General features: G+C 51.8%; 1 protein-coding gene across 6 annotated transcripts in view; it reads right to left on the bottom strand.

Moving 5' to 3' along the window:
* ZMYM3 (zinc finger MYM-type containing 3) overlaps nucleotides 1–14,547 on the bottom strand; it is a 32,454-nt gene that overhangs the window by 4,671 nt on the left and 13,236 nt on the right. For 5 of the 6 annotated variants that reach the window (XM_064669649.1, XM_064669652.1, XM_064669650.1 and 2 more), the window contains exons 6-18: nucleotides 14,369–14,546; nucleotides 13,734–13,946; nucleotides 13,013–13,163; nucleotides 12,334–12,449; nucleotides 8,736–8,822; nucleotides 8,255–8,405; nucleotides 7,501–7,673; nucleotides 6,908–7,073; nucleotides 3,132–3,190; nucleotides 2,422–2,590; nucleotides 1,722–1,837; nucleotides 1,395–1,569; nucleotides 755–901 (exon numbers count right to left, since the gene is read on the bottom strand). In XM_064669649.1, coding sequence (XP_064525719.1) covers nucleotides 755–901; nucleotides 1,395–1,569; nucleotides 1,722–1,837; nucleotides 2,422–2,590; nucleotides 3,132–3,190; nucleotides 6,908–7,073; nucleotides 7,501–7,673; nucleotides 8,255–8,405; nucleotides 8,736–8,822; nucleotides 12,334–12,449; nucleotides 13,013–13,163; nucleotides 13,734–13,946; nucleotides 14,369–14,546 — 1,901 coding nt within the window. The remainder of the gene's footprint in view (nucleotides 1–754; nucleotides 902–1,394; nucleotides 1,570–1,721; nucleotides 1,838–2,421; nucleotides 2,591–3,131; nucleotides 3,191–6,907; nucleotides 7,074–7,500; nucleotides 7,674–8,254; nucleotides 8,406–8,735; nucleotides 8,823–12,333; nucleotides 12,450–13,012; nucleotides 13,164–13,733; nucleotides 13,947–14,368; nucleotide 14,547) is intronic. The other variant, XM_064669654.1, reaches the window with a different exon arrangement.

Below are 14,547 nucleotides of genomic sequence, written 5' to 3'. Positions count from 1 at the left end.
CCTGTCCCCTGTGCTGGCAAGTGTTTTACATACAGCAAGATGAAGCAAGGACACTTCACCCCCCCCACCAGTGTCTGGCATGAACTTTAGCCACAGCACAACAAAGGAAATATGTTTCTGGCAGATGATGCTAAGCTCTCTCAGAATAACCACAGCCCTACATTCTTCCCCTCTGACAGTTTTTTGTTTGCTTGTTTTTCAAAGCTGAGGAACATTCCTAATGCCCTTGTACCAGGCCAGTACTGTGGACAGCCTGGCACAGGCACCTCAATTCTATCCTTTACTGCTACCACCCTGCCCAGCACTGCTGTGCTTCTGTGAGTCCCTGCCTCCTCTTCCACCTTCTGCCTGATAATGGACAATCAGCAATTCTGCCACTTCCAGGATGTCATGCTTTGTCCAGATCTCTTGCCTTGCTGGCTCTTCTGGAATCATCATCCATAAGCACATCAGTGCCGCTGCCCTGCTCTCTGTGCTGTTAAAACCAGCTTCTCATTCCCCCTTCTCTGCAGATCTATGTTCTCACCAGGTAAGTCAGTCTAGACAAACACACACTCCTTCAGAAGTGGTGGTCCCCTCACCCTTGCTGCAAGCAGTCATCTGCAAGGCTCAGCCCTAGGCCTGGTCAGTCAGAGGGCATGGAGAGGTAAATTCACACAGCTCTTAGAGCTGCTGGCAACAGTTGGCTGAGGGCACTGGGAGGACCCTGCTGCAGCACAAGCAGCCCTGCACACCTGCTTCCCCCAGCTCTTACTCTTAGGGAAGTCAGCCTCCAGATCCTGGCCCGGCTCATCGAGGACATTTGCCATCTTGACAGCCATAGCCAACACATCGTCCCGTGCTGGTCCGAACAGATCACAGTCCTCCAGGAGACCCTCTGCACTCTGGTTACTCACCAGGTCTGCAAGGCAAAAGCAGTTCATAAACCCAACTGTTTTCCCTGTGACAGCTGGGAAATGAAGTTGGGCTCCCTGCGTGCAGCACAGTCCTGTGCTCATAGCAGCCCCACAACACCTGCACTGCCCAGCTTTCTCTGGACAGCAAGACATTGGATGTTTGTCACCTCCCCAGCCACAACCCTCATCACTGGGGGTGAGGGTCAGCACTGCTAGTTTTCTAGCTAGTAAGCTGCTTTAGGAAAGAGCCTGAACAGCCACCTGAAAAAACTAACAGTGCCGCAAGACTGGCACCCCCAAAAGTGGCAGACAGTGCTCCCTGCTGCAGCTCTTCCCTTTTCGTGGCTCCTCAGCAGAAGCTGAGGAATTGTTATTCCCTGCTTACTTTTTTGAGAGGTTTTGGAGAGCTGCAATCCAGGCAGGTGTTTTAGCTCCAAGAGCCAGCAAACCTCCCTTGATCCCAGCTGTTGGGCCAGACCAAGCCATGGCAGAACCTACCACACAGGTCCGAGGAGGCCTTGTCTAGTTCCTCAGCCTCTGCAATCATCTCAGCCATGGCCAGGATGTCAGCTTCCAGGGGATTGGAGGGGATCTTCACTTTCAGTTCCTCAATGGTCTCCACAATCTTCTCTGTGCTTTCCAGGGTGGTGGGCAGGAACATTGGCACAGGCACCTGTAGACAGCAGCACACCAAGCAGAAAACTGACACTCAGCAGATTGACACAAAAGCAGAGGCAGGAGAAGAGGATAAACAGAGAAGAGAGGCTGCAGCAAGGCAGGATCAAGACAGTAGGAGAACAGGAGCAGGTGAAGTGCATTGCTTACCGGGACAGGCATGGAGAAAGGCACAGGTACTTTCTGGCAGTACATATGCATAGGCACAGGTACGAAGATCGGGACAGGGATTGGCAAAACAACCACCTGGGGCTTCCAGTCAGCCTCTGACAAGAGCAAAAGTACATCAGTGAGCTTGATCCCAGAAGCTCCTCCACCCAGCCCTGCCACACACTGACGTGCCCCCAGCCATCCAGCACCGCAGCCCTTCCAGCCACCAGCTTCTATGATTTACGGACAGAGCTGGAGCAGCAGCAAGTCAAGCCTGGCAACAAGAGGCTTGCCTTAGCCAGAAGTGCAAGTCCTTGCTCTTATGTAACCCTGCCAAGAGGTCCAGTTGCCTTGCACATGCTGGAGACCACACACACATGGCCAACATGAGCTACAGAGTGGAACATGCTCAGCAGATGGCCCTCGGACAAGCTAACAATCTCCAGAGCAACAGTTGTCCCACAAGAAGTGGGATCATGCTACAGTGCTCTTTGCATCTCTCCTTTTGCTGATGATGGGAATGGGCTCCCTGCCTCCAGCCCTGCCACATGTGCCCTGCACCTGCCCACAGACTCCTCAGCATGGTGCCAAACACAATTTGTGCAGTGTTTCAAGCTGGATGCAGAGTCTGTAGCAGGGATGTGCCCCTCGCCTTTCCAAAATGCCCCTGTAATCCTGCAGTTATGTCTTGTTTTCCTACCTGTCTGACATCCTTTGGACTTCATTTCTAACTTGCAGGAAACGCCCCGGTTCTGCATCAGTGGTTTACACATGGCAGCTTTGTTTTTCCGAGGGGTGGCTGGAACCACTGGTGGGGCGGGAGGCGGTGCAGCTGAAGATGTCTGGGCTGAGGAGGCCTTTGCTGACAGCTGAGGAAATGCAGAAAGCAGGAGGTTGATGTTCACCCAAGGCAGCACAACCTCTTTCCTACTACAGCTACAGCTGGAGTGACTCCCAAAGCACCTCCTGGGGCCTGGCAGTCCCCAACACACACGTGGACGCTCCCACGGTCAGGCCTGGACGAAGGACTGCCAAGCTGCTCCTGGCAGGCAGCAAACCTGTGTGGTGGCCCTGCTGTGCCAGGAGTCTGGCACTGGTGGCTCCTGTCCCATGGGGCAGAGGGAACAGTGGGACAGTGACTAAACCCAGGCACAGAAAAGCACCATGCAAAAGAAGCCAGTGCCACTGTGTCAGGTTATTCTGGAGTTCATCATCAACTCTTAGGGAATGGTTATTCTTCCCCCTTGCAGGACTTATGCTGATATGCCCTCCCTAGGAGCTCTTATGAGCTCCCACTATCCAGACATCTTAAAATTCATTGATTGTAAAAGAACGAAATCTCCCTGAGCAATGGCAGAACTGTTCTCTCTTTGTGCTATCTTGCAAACTCCTACCTCCAATGGGTCTTACCATGTTAGTCTCTGTCTTCTGTGGGGAAGGGACAGCTGGTTTTGGATCTGAAGTCTGACCTGTAAGAGAAAGCAACAACTCTTGAGTTCAAGAGCTCCTGGGCCAATGTGTCCCACTGCTGGGACTGGAGGTACCAGCAGCCAGAGAGCAGGGACAGGCTCCCCAGAAACTCCTCCTGGCCACTCCAGGAATAATTAATGTTTCCACAATCTCTAGCCCTAGCAGCTCAGAAGACACTACAACTCCAAAATCAAGTTACTCCCATGTCATTTTGTGCTCACCTGCAGTCCACCCCATCCCCATCACAGCAGGTCAGGAGAAATCCCAGCCCCTTGTTGAGAGAGGAATCCAGGGCTCTATTCCCAGCTCTGCCTATTGGCTTGCTGTACCGAGCCATGGCCCCTCCCTGTGCCTCCATATCCCTGCTACAAATATCTTGGCAAAGTGCTTCGAGATCCCTAGGAAGAAGGTGACAGAGCTATCAGTAGCATTATGAGATATTTCAGAAAGCAGAGAGACAGCTTTGCCCTAGTCCTAGGGATGCAGTATATTCCCCTAAGGAAAGAAGGGATCACCTACAGATAAGAGGTGCATGTGGCAGGCAGTCTCAGGTGGTGACAGTATCACCCTGCCTTGGATGATAATTCCAGCTCATTTGCTCTGCAGAGAACCTGCACCCATCTCAAAGGCCTATGAGCTAACAGAGCACCTTCATCCCAGCCTCCAGTGAGCCCTGGTTACCCATGTGGCTGCCAAAAACATCTGCCTTCTACAGCACTGACTAACTGTGGGCCATGCATGGAGGAGATACCTGCCAGGAAAGCAGCAGGTCTCAGCACCCAAAGGCAGTGGTGGGTCCATTTGCACCTCCTACACACAGACTGGCTCTTCAGGAAAGACCCAGATTCCTAGAGGTCCAACACACAGACCATGCACTGTGCAGATTTCCTCTGTCCTAAGGAAATGCAGGACAGCTCTTGTGCAACTGGAGGCCTGGCAGGCTCCACTTGCTGGCCACCACAGCGGAAAACAGGCAAGTTCCAGCTGGAGGAAGCTCCCCAGTCTGCAGCTGAGCATTCAGCCATAGGTTCTGCAGCAGTCTCAGGGTCCAAGAACTCACCCTGACAGCCCAAAGTGGATGGGCAGCAGGTCCAGGTAGGAACATCAGTGGCTTGACTGAGAAAAGACAAGCTATGGCGCATGAGCGGAATTTCTGCTGCAGCAAAATCAAAAGCAAACATGATTGCCCCACAGGCCAATGATTTAGGACTAAGAAAACAAGATTCTCCTGCCACAAAGCTCCATGTGTCCAGGCTTCCAGGAAAACTGTGGCTTGTTCTTTACTCTCATCCCAATACCAACAAAGAGCTGTCAAGGCATGCCTGCCCCATCAGTGACTTCTGACCCTCTACCCTCTCCAGTTGGTCAGTCCTGTGCAGAGCCAGTTCCCCTTGGAAGTGTTTGGGCACAGTTTTGTAGCAGAAGCTCCTCAATCCTGCATTACGTGGACTGTTCCCAGCAAAAGAATAGCTGCTTATATGATCAGCAACAAGCAGTCTCAAGATCACTAAGCTGGTAGCAGCCAGTGGGTCACGGGAATTAAGGGTTCTAGGCAACCACTGGCTGCAACAGAATAACCAAGTAGTCAACAGCTCTGCCCACGATGGGCCTGAAATCCAGGCAGTCCCTTGTGAGCTGACGATGCAGCTGCCAGGTCCACAGGACACCCTGACTGCACCAGGCAAAGCTGCTCCTCATCATGAGCTGACAAGCTGCTCCACCTCAAATTCCCTGCACAGCACAGTGGGCTGGAAAGCTCTCTGTGTAAGCAGGTCCTTGGCTCCAGCACCCTTCCTTTGCAAACTCAGCAGTATGCCACAGTCCTGGGGCAAGGGTGTCCATGGCTATCCCACATCTGGGTGTGCCAGAACACACAGAGGGCCCAGTGCCACCAGCAGCATTCACCGAGCACAGCAGCTGCTGGGGCAGCCTGGAGCTTGTGCTCAGCTGAGCACTCACTACTGATGAAGGGCTTTTCCTTGGCTCCCTCAGAGTCCTCACAGGGGGCACAGAGAGGCAGCTGTGGCACAGTGAAGGGTGATGCCCCACATACCAAGAAGCAAAATTCTTGGAGCTTTCCAGAGATGTGGTACAGGAGGCCTGAGACTCTCATGATTGGTGGTGGTGGAGAAGGTACTTCTGAGTCTTGTGGTCCATGGCTCCAAGTAGCAAGGTCCAATGGCTAAACAACGTGAAACATGGCTCCCTCTGCAGGCAGAGTTTGCCACTGTGCCTGTGTTGCAAAAGCAGTGTTATTGGTCCCTCACAAGTGACATGCCTTGAAAGCAGAGGACAAATGCAACAGGATGGCTAGGGCTGTGGAATCACTTGGTGAGCTACAGGAACCAGCAAGTTTAACATCTCTTCTTCTCCTGGGCAGCAGAACACTGTAAACCATCAAGCAGACTTCCCATGGGCACCCTTGTGCCAGCAGAAACCAACAGTTCCTTATCCAGGTCACTCCAGTGTCCTGCCACTTGAGCTGTCACCTCACACAGCTCTTGGAAGGCAGGTTGGGACTCCCCTAGCTGGGGGAACCTGCTGCTTCTGGAGAAGCAGCTTTGCTTTGCTATCTAAGCAGCAGCGACATCTGGAGCTTCCCCCATCTTACAATCAGCCCACAGGAGAGGAACTAGAAGAGTCTGGAGATGGATGATGAGGTCTCTCACGTGAAGGTCCTTGTCTTGGTTTCCCCTCCTTGGCACACCCTAGCCAGGGTTTTACACTTCATGAAATCCCAGGGAAGGCAGCAAAGCCCTGAACCTGCAGCGCAGGTATGTGTTGGAGCTTGATACACTGAAGGAAGTCCCACCATAAACTGCAGGCATCTTAACTAGATCCCACAGATTACCAAGGACATCGTGGCCTATGCCAGACCAAGCAGAATGAGATTATGCAAAAGTCCAAGGGCCAAGCGATGTCTTGTCACTCACTACGAGCACCTTCCATTCTGAGGGATCCCAAAGCACTTTGCAATCTTGCATAAGCAACTGGCTCAAGTTAACAACAGGAAATGGGGCAACAGGCAGCGAAAATCTCCTCTCCAGCTGGAACTCCATGGATGCAGAATGGGGTTATCTGGGGGACAGGGTTGGCAACTCCCCAAAGCTGCAGTGAACTTTGGGTAAATGGTAGGACTCCAATCTAACATCACAAGACAAGAGTGCCTCCAGCAGCTCAGTGCTCCCTCAAGACCGTTCTAGGTTCAGCTCTGGCTGAGGAGAGCCCACCTACAGCGTCACCAGCACCACTTCCTGCAGCACCCTTCTTTGTCCTTGAATGCTTCCCATCCAAGCACTGACCTGGCCCAATCCAGATTAGCTTATGAGATCTGAGAAGGTCACAGCTCGGAGGTGGTGTGGGGCTGCAGGTGGATTGTCATGCCAAACCACGCTGTCCCCTAACCCTGTAAATCGAGCTCTCCGCTGGCAACTTGAGGATGTTAAATCCCTGAGTATCCTCGCTAAGTGTGAGCTACAGGCAGCACGCTGGCACCGGCTCCTCCCGTCTGGGCCCTGTGTGTCATAGAACCATAGATGTTAGAGATGGAGAAGCCCATTAGGTCCCACTCCGTCCTTTCCCCCCCAGGGGCCAGTGCAGGATTGTTCCCTAGCGTCTCCTCCAGTCCCAAGCAGGAAGCTTCCACCCCTGCTGTTCAGTCTTCCCTGTGTCTCTCAGACTGAGCTATGCAGGTCCCCTCCCTCCCTCCTACTCACTGTTCAGCAGGCTCTCGGGCCCCTTCTGCGTGTCCAGGTTGGGCTGGTTCTGTTGATTGTAAAATCGCAGCAGACACTGCTGGTTGCAGAAGTGTTTGATTTGCCCCCGCCAGTGGATGGTTTCCAGCAGCTTCCCCTGACGCTTGCAGGCATGGCACCGAGCTGCCTAAAGCCCGCATCAGCAGGAGAGAAACAACGAGTAACTAACCACACCCCCTCCGAGTGCAACACAACTCTCCAGTGAAAGGTGCACATAGCAAGGTGCTGTGAGCTTCCCCACAGCAGTGCCCTGCCAGTGCCAGCCAGGGACTCCAGCGGTGCGAACTTCTCACAGCAGCACTAGCCGCGGATCCAGCACTGTGAGCTTCCTCAGTGCAGTGCTCTGTCTGGCAGGATCAGCTGGGGACTCCAGCTACGTGAGCTTCCCCGTAGCAGTGTCCCGTCATTGCCAGGCAGGACTCCAGCAGTGCCAGGTTCTCCGCAGCAGTGCCAGCCAGACTCCAGCAGTGCGAACTTCCTCAGTGCAATGCCCACTTATCTGGGTGCCGTGCCCACCACAGCACTTAGCACAAGCTGCCAGTGCCAATACTGACCTTGAAGTACCAGAGCAAGTATTTGCTTTTGCAGTCTTCACTACAGAAGTCCCAGGTGCTGCCCTCCAGCTGCTCGGTGACCGCCCGCTGGCAGGTCTGAGAACAGTAGGTGCAGGTGATGCAGCACAGGCCCAGGTTCTTGGTGAAATCCTGTTTGTAAAGAAGCACACACCCTGCGGAGAAACAATAGGAGTGAAACCTTCCCAGGATGAACTGGGGGCCTCCCTGACCCAAACATGACCAAAATCCAGGTCTGCGGAGACAACAGAGCACACGCAACACACTGTAGGGAACAATCCAGCACTGGCCCCTGGGGCTGGGATAAGATGGGACCTCATGGGGACTTGCCATCTCTCACCTCCATGCTTCTAGGAAGAGTCTGACTCCAACCTCCTGTGTGCAGGAACCCAGCAGGCAGGGCAAGGCCAGGTCAGGCCAGCCCAGACGCAAGAGCGTAGAAGTGCATGATGACAGGAGGAGCGGAGCTGCCACCTGCTGTCTCCCCAGCCCCCAGAGAGAGAAAAGCTGTGAGAAGGCCCTCCCCAAGGACACAATGAACGGTAAAGATCTAGCCCTAGGGCCTGGCTGGACAGCAAGCCATCCCCACAACAGTCCTCCCTTCACTGCACGGCAAGGCTCTTGCCCCAGGGCCTGGCTAAGACAATCTCCCCTCTGTTCCTCTCCATGCTCTCTTCTCCTCCCCCAGCATGGGCTGGCATGGGGGCTCTGCCTTTCCCATGCCTTCCCCACGTACCTTCGCTGCAGAAGTTCTTCTCCACTCCAGAGAAACGGATCTTCTCATGCAGCAGCTTCTCCTGCTTGCAGTGCTCACACTGGGACACCACCCCACGCAGCCGCTTGAAGTCCTCGCAGCAGTCCTTGCAGCAGAACTGATACACCTTGTCCTGCCAAAGAGACCGCTGCCAGGTCAGCCAGGCTGGCAGGAGGCTCCCACACTTCTTAAGGAAGCAGGAGAAGACTACAGGGCTGAGTCAACTCCCCAGTTCTCCTGGCACAGGGTTTGGCAGAAGTGGTCTCCTCCTGCCCTTCTGACATCCCGCTGAATTCCAGGAGTGCGGCACTCGGCACAGTCTCCAGGCATGCCTCTGCAGCCAAGGCTTTCAGAGAACTGGCACAGGAGGAGCTCTGCTTTGAGCAGAGAGAGATGAAGGAGCCCTGCAGCTCTCACCAGTGTTGGCCTCCAACTCAATATTCCCCCCGGGGAAAGTCCTCACCTGCCAGTCTAGGATCTCTGGCTTCCCGCTGAAAAGATTGTGGCAGTAATGGCAGTTGAGGTGGATCCCACCTTCCGGGCTGGTGCGCTGCAGGAGAAGAGACAGCTCATGGAGGGAGAGGCACATGGAGGGCAGTGGACATCTGATTCTCACTGCCACCACTGCACCACAGTCACAAGCAGCCCACCCAGCCCCACTCAGACCTGATGCCACCGTTGGTGACTCAGTCAGTCCACCAGATCGTATCTCAAGCTCCTGGAGAGCAGATTCTTGACAGCAATTTCACTTTGCTTCCAATGTGCTGGGTCCAGCTCTTCTCAGGAAGGCAAGCTTTCAAGCTGCCACCCCACTGGATTTGAAAACATCAAGGGATGGGGGCTCTGCAACTTCTTCTCTAAAAGTTCCTGAAGCACAGCTGCTTGGTTTCTATTTTCAAGGTAATGGAGTTTCAGAATTCAAGCAGCCTTCTCATTCCACCTTCTGCTAGATTAAATAGCCATTTAGCATTTAGTGTCTCATCCATAAGGATCTATTTATTAATAAAGTCATCTTCCTGGTTTTCTTTCTGATAACCTCAGATAAGGCATTCTGCAAGTGCCTCAGTACAAGCATTTTTCAAGCTCAAATGTAATTTTTATGTTGGTTTTTTTTTCAGGATACTTCCAAGTTTTCTGCAATATTGAAAATAAAGCGGACGTTGGAAAATATTTCCTATCTGTCCAACATTCTAGGTAGCTCTTTTGCTCCCTAGCCCTCAAACTTTAACTCCATGTTCTTCTGCTTCTGCTTGCTAGAACTTAATTAATCCTTCCCTCTGTGGCTGTAAACTGAGACACTCATACTGAACAGCTTATCTGCTGTAATCCCAAGGTCTTTTCAAAATCCTTACTTTCCCAGGACTTGCATCCCCACACTACTTGAGTAAGGCTGACACAGGATCTTACACTGAAGTGTATTTAAGCACAGATTAGGAGGAACCAGCCTTGTCAATCAATCCAATTTCTTTGCTTTCTGTGACTGCCCTGGCTTCAGCATGGGCTCAGATCACTAGTTTTCGTTTCATCTGCAACATTTTATTATGCTTACTTTGACTTTATTGCCAAATGACTGATGAAAACATTGAACTCCATTGATCGGCATTAAGCCAAGCTTAATACTGATCCCCAAGAAACCATCTTGAAACATTCTCTTCAGCTGTTTTAGTTTGACAAGTGTGTTCTGAGATCTGCCAGCAAGACAGTTCCTAATCCAGGTTATGCCTTGGTTTACTCATATGGTCCAATGCTGGTTTTCCATGGCAATAATTCAAGTTACATGATTGGGTGAAGTCTCAGGTAACTGGAAAAAGGGAAACATTGCAACCATTTCTAAACTGGGCAGAAAGGAGCACCCTGGGAACCACCAACCTGTCAGCCTCACCACTGTGCCTGGGAGGATCATGGAACAGAGCCTTCTGGAAGCTGTGCAAAGGCACATGGAGAACAGGAAGGTGATTCAAGACAGCCAGCACGGCTTCACCAAGGGCAAGTCCTGCCTGACTAACCTAGTTCCTCAGTGGAGTGACTACATCAGTGGAGAAGCAGAGTTATGGATGCCACCATCTCTGGACCTCTGTAAGGCCTTTGACACACTCCCCCACAACATCCTTCTCTCTAAATTGGAGAGAGACGGATTTGCTGGGTGGACTGGATGAGGAATTGGCTGGATGCTTGCACAGAAGGTAGTGGTCAATGGTTCAGTGTCCAGATGGAGATCAGTGACAAGTGGTGTCCCTCAGGGATTCATACTGGGACCAGTCCTGTTTAATATCTTCATCAATGACATAGTGGATTGAGAGAACCCTCAGGAAGTTTGCAGATGACACCAAGCTGAGTCATGCAGTTGACAAGCCTGAGGGACAGTGTGACATCCAGAGAGACCTGGACAAGCTTGAGGTTCAACCAGGCCAAGTGCAAGGTGTTGCACCTGGGTCGGGGCAACCCCCAGTATCAGTACAGGATGGGGGATGAACAGATCAAGAGCAGCCCTGCCAAGAAGCATTTGGGGGTGCTGGTGGATGAGAGGCTGGACATGAGCTGGCAACATGAGCTCACAGCCCAGGGAGCCAACTGTACCCTGGGCTGCCCAAAAAGAAGCACGACCAGCAGGTCTAGGGAGGTGACTCTGTGCCTCCTCCACTCTGGTGAGGCCCCACCTGCAGAGCTGCTTCCAGGGCTGGGGTCCCCAGCACAGGAAGGACATGGACCTGCTGGAGTGAGTCCAGAGGAGGCCACGAAAACGACCAGAGGGCTGGAACAGCTCTTCTATCAAGAAAGGCTGAGGAAGTTGAGGTTATTCAGCCTGGAGAAGAGAACAATCTGGGGAGACCTTATTGTGGCCTTTCAATACTTACTAGAAAGATATCAGAGGACACACATTTTAGCAGAGCCTGTTGTGATACCACAAGGGGTAATAGTTTTAAAATAAAAGAGAGTAGATTTAGATTAGCTAAAAAGAAGTTTTTCACAATGAGGATGGTGAAACACTGGCACAGGTTGCCCAGAGAGGTGGTAGATGCCCCATCCTTATAAATATTCAAAGGTCAGGTTGGACAGGGCTCTGAGGAACCTGACCTAGTTGAAGATGTACCTGCTCACTGCAGAGGCTGGACTAGATGACATTTAAAGGTCTCTTTCAACTGAAACTGTTCTATAATTCTAGTCTTGTGAAGTCTACAACTGTAAAAACTCTACAGTTACGCTACCCAGACTATTTGTGATCTCAGTGAAGGATTACATCAAAGAACACCAAAAAACCTCAGTTGAAAAAACCCCAAAACAAAAACAATAACAATAAAAAACCCCCGCCCCCCAATCAATTAAAAAACCCCCACAACCAATTAAAAAAAAAATAATCCAAAAACCAAATGCTGCAACTGCCAGTAACTACCTCTTACCTCTAGATTCTCTACGTTTTCTCAGTTGCACTTCGCACGTCCTGGCCTAAGTTTCCCAGGTCTTCCTGGCTGTTACTCTGTTCTTTGATAACTGTACAAAACTAATAACCTTCAAGTTGCCTATGAATACCACAGACATTTCACACATGCTGAAACTTAATGTCAGAAGATTAAAAACCACTAGTCAAGCCTTCGAGGATTATCAAACATGAGGTATCCAGGCCTGTTGGCTCTAAGTTTTTAGACAATACATTCTAGAAGGCTTATATTTCTTGGTGACACCTGACTCAGAGGGGAGCTCTGCCCCTTTCCACCCAGCTAGCAGGTGTGTACCGTGGTTTGCTGACTTACTTGTGCTTTTGCTCATGCTCTTGTAAGGCCACTGCATCCCAAACCACTCATGCAGCACAGCTCTGCACTGCCCTTCCACTGGGCATAACCTGACAGACAGGAGTGAATTACAGCCTGCCTTATCCCAGTGGAGGAAGGGGATGATAGGGCCAAGACTGAGATATGAGCAATTATGGTCACTGCAACTCTTGTGTTCCACAGAGACTTTCTTAGAAACCCTCCCTGAGGAGCTCAAGGAAGGTGGAGCCTCTGCTAAGTGTGAAGGAGGCATGAGCTCCGTGGCCCAGCCCAGCATGAAGGATACTTCAGTACCTGGAATTTGGTCCAGCAGCTGGGACTGCAGAACTGGTAGACAACCCGGTCTGTCTTGTTGTAATAGCAGGGTTCAGATAAGCTCTTTCTGCAGAAGCTGCAGGGTCTAGGGGGACCTGATGAAACAGAGAGGAATTGGTGAGGGCAGCAGCAAACCATGTGAGACTGGATTCTGAGGATGGCACACAAGCTACTCACTCATCCTCACTCTGACAAGCTATTATCAAAAGGCAAGGGACAAGAACACCAGGAAACCAAGAGCACTGGATTCTGCTAGGACAGAAATGTTAAACAGAGATGGAGAACACAGGGGTTCAAGGGAGTGACCCTGGCTCTATAGGACATTGGATAAAATACGTTGCAATATTGCACCAGGGACCACACCCATTCCTGGACACCCTGGTACTCCATGTAACAGAAAGGGCAATGCCAGCACAGCCCAGCACTACAGCTGCTCCCTGCATTCTCAAGAACAGCAATGTACACTACCCTCCGTATTAAGATGTCTGCATTCTGCAAGGGTTCCTTCGTATCCACATCTCCTTTCCCTGGTCTCACTGGATTCCTCCCCAGGCAAGCAACACATCTTCTTTACAGTCCCATCCACAAGCAATAAATAAAGCTAAGGAAGGAGTTAGAGTGGAGAGGTGACTGATTCCCTCTGTGTAGGTGCTCTTACCGACTAAGCCTGACTGCTTCACTTTGTGGGAGGTAGTGCAGCAAATGGAGCAGAACAGGCCCATCTTGCCACTGCGATCCACGTTGGGCAGCATGTCAAAGTTCTTGCACAGCGTCTTGCACCACATGCAGGGGTAGACCCGAGTGTTCTTCTGCAAGCACAGAGCAAAACAGAGCTGCCAGGGAGACCAGCACAGCCAGCAAGGTCTGACCCTCACATCCCACCCCACTTTTGTATCCACCACAGGACTGCTCTCCTGCAGTGACCACCTGATGCCAGAACCAGGCTCATAGTCTGCAGGTTCAGGTGGTGGTAGCAAAAAAGGCTGCCTTTGGCACTTCAGTTTCTCATTTTAAGGGTAGCCTGGCAGGAATACAGAGCTTGGCAATCCCATTGAGACAGTTAAGTGAAGCCTGCTCAGGTCACAGAAGAACATATCCAACAGAATCATGCTAACTGTATATACCAGTGTCACTGCACAGTCCAGCTTATTGACTGCCTGACCCATCCCTGGGTCCAAGATGGGCCTCATGCAGAATAAATTCATTCTGTTTGCCTGCTTCAAAGTTTCTCCACAGAAATCTTTTAAATGCTTTGTCAGCAATAAAAGACCAAGGGGATTTGAATCACCTGTCATTGCATAAAGTTCCCTGTGCCACACCAAGCTAGGGAGCTGTGTGCCCACAGAGACCCCCCCACTCCAGGCAGCTGATCCACACACCTTCTTGTAACTGTTGAGACACGTGGAGTTGCAAAACCGTTTTTGCTGGCCTTCGTGGAAGAGGTACTCCAGGGGCAAGCCCTTGTTGTAGATATAAAGTCCACAGTTGTCACAGCAGTTTGTCTTCAGCCCCTTGGTGGCCCGGAACTTGGTGAAGCAGGCGTCACTGCAGATGCGGTGAACCACGCTCCCGTTGCTGACCTCATGCTGGATCTGCAGAGACATCATTGCTGTCACTCCCCAAACCATCAGGGGCCTCCTTCCAATGCAGCTGTACCACTGCTGCCACAGCCCTTGGGATAACAGGCTGAGACTTGGGCAAATGCCATACTGGAAGCTGGTGTGGACTCAGGGTGGCCTCCCTTGCCAAAAGTCAGTGGAGCAACTGGGAGAGCAGAGTGGTAGGAAGCAGTGAGCTTCAGGGTGGGGAGAAGCAGAAGCCTCCTTCCTTCTGCTAAAATAAGGGCTGGTTTACAGTAACACAAAAAGACCTAGGAGTGAGCCCAAGACAGCTCAGGGGCTGAAGCCTCACACCACAGGAAAACCTGGCAAATGCCCTGGTCCCAGGCAGGGCCAAATGCTGCAGGTCCCAAGCACCTCATCCAGGGCATGGGAAGGACAAGGGATTTATTTACCTCGCCAGGTTTGTGGCAAACACTGCAGCGGCTGGTGTCCGAGGCATCTGCAGACTGAGGTGCTGGTCTGTGCTGCTGGGCCTCGTAGAGGGAAAGGCAGACAGAGGTGCAGAACTCATGGAAAGAGCCACCTGAACCAATCTGGGCAACCACAGAGTCCTTGGTGTTCCAGATCTCCC

Source organism: Pseudopipra pipra, chromosome 13 (assembly GCF_036250125.1).
Source record: "Pseudopipra pipra isolate bDixPip1 chromosome 13, bDixPip1.hap1, whole genome shotgun sequence".
In the NCBI taxonomy this organism is placed as follows: Eukaryota; Metazoa; Chordata; class Aves; order Passeriformes; family Pipridae; genus Pseudopipra; species Pseudopipra pipra.
The sequence above is the reverse complement of the archived record's forward strand: the minus strand, read 5'-3'. Positions and strand labels throughout refer to the sequence as shown.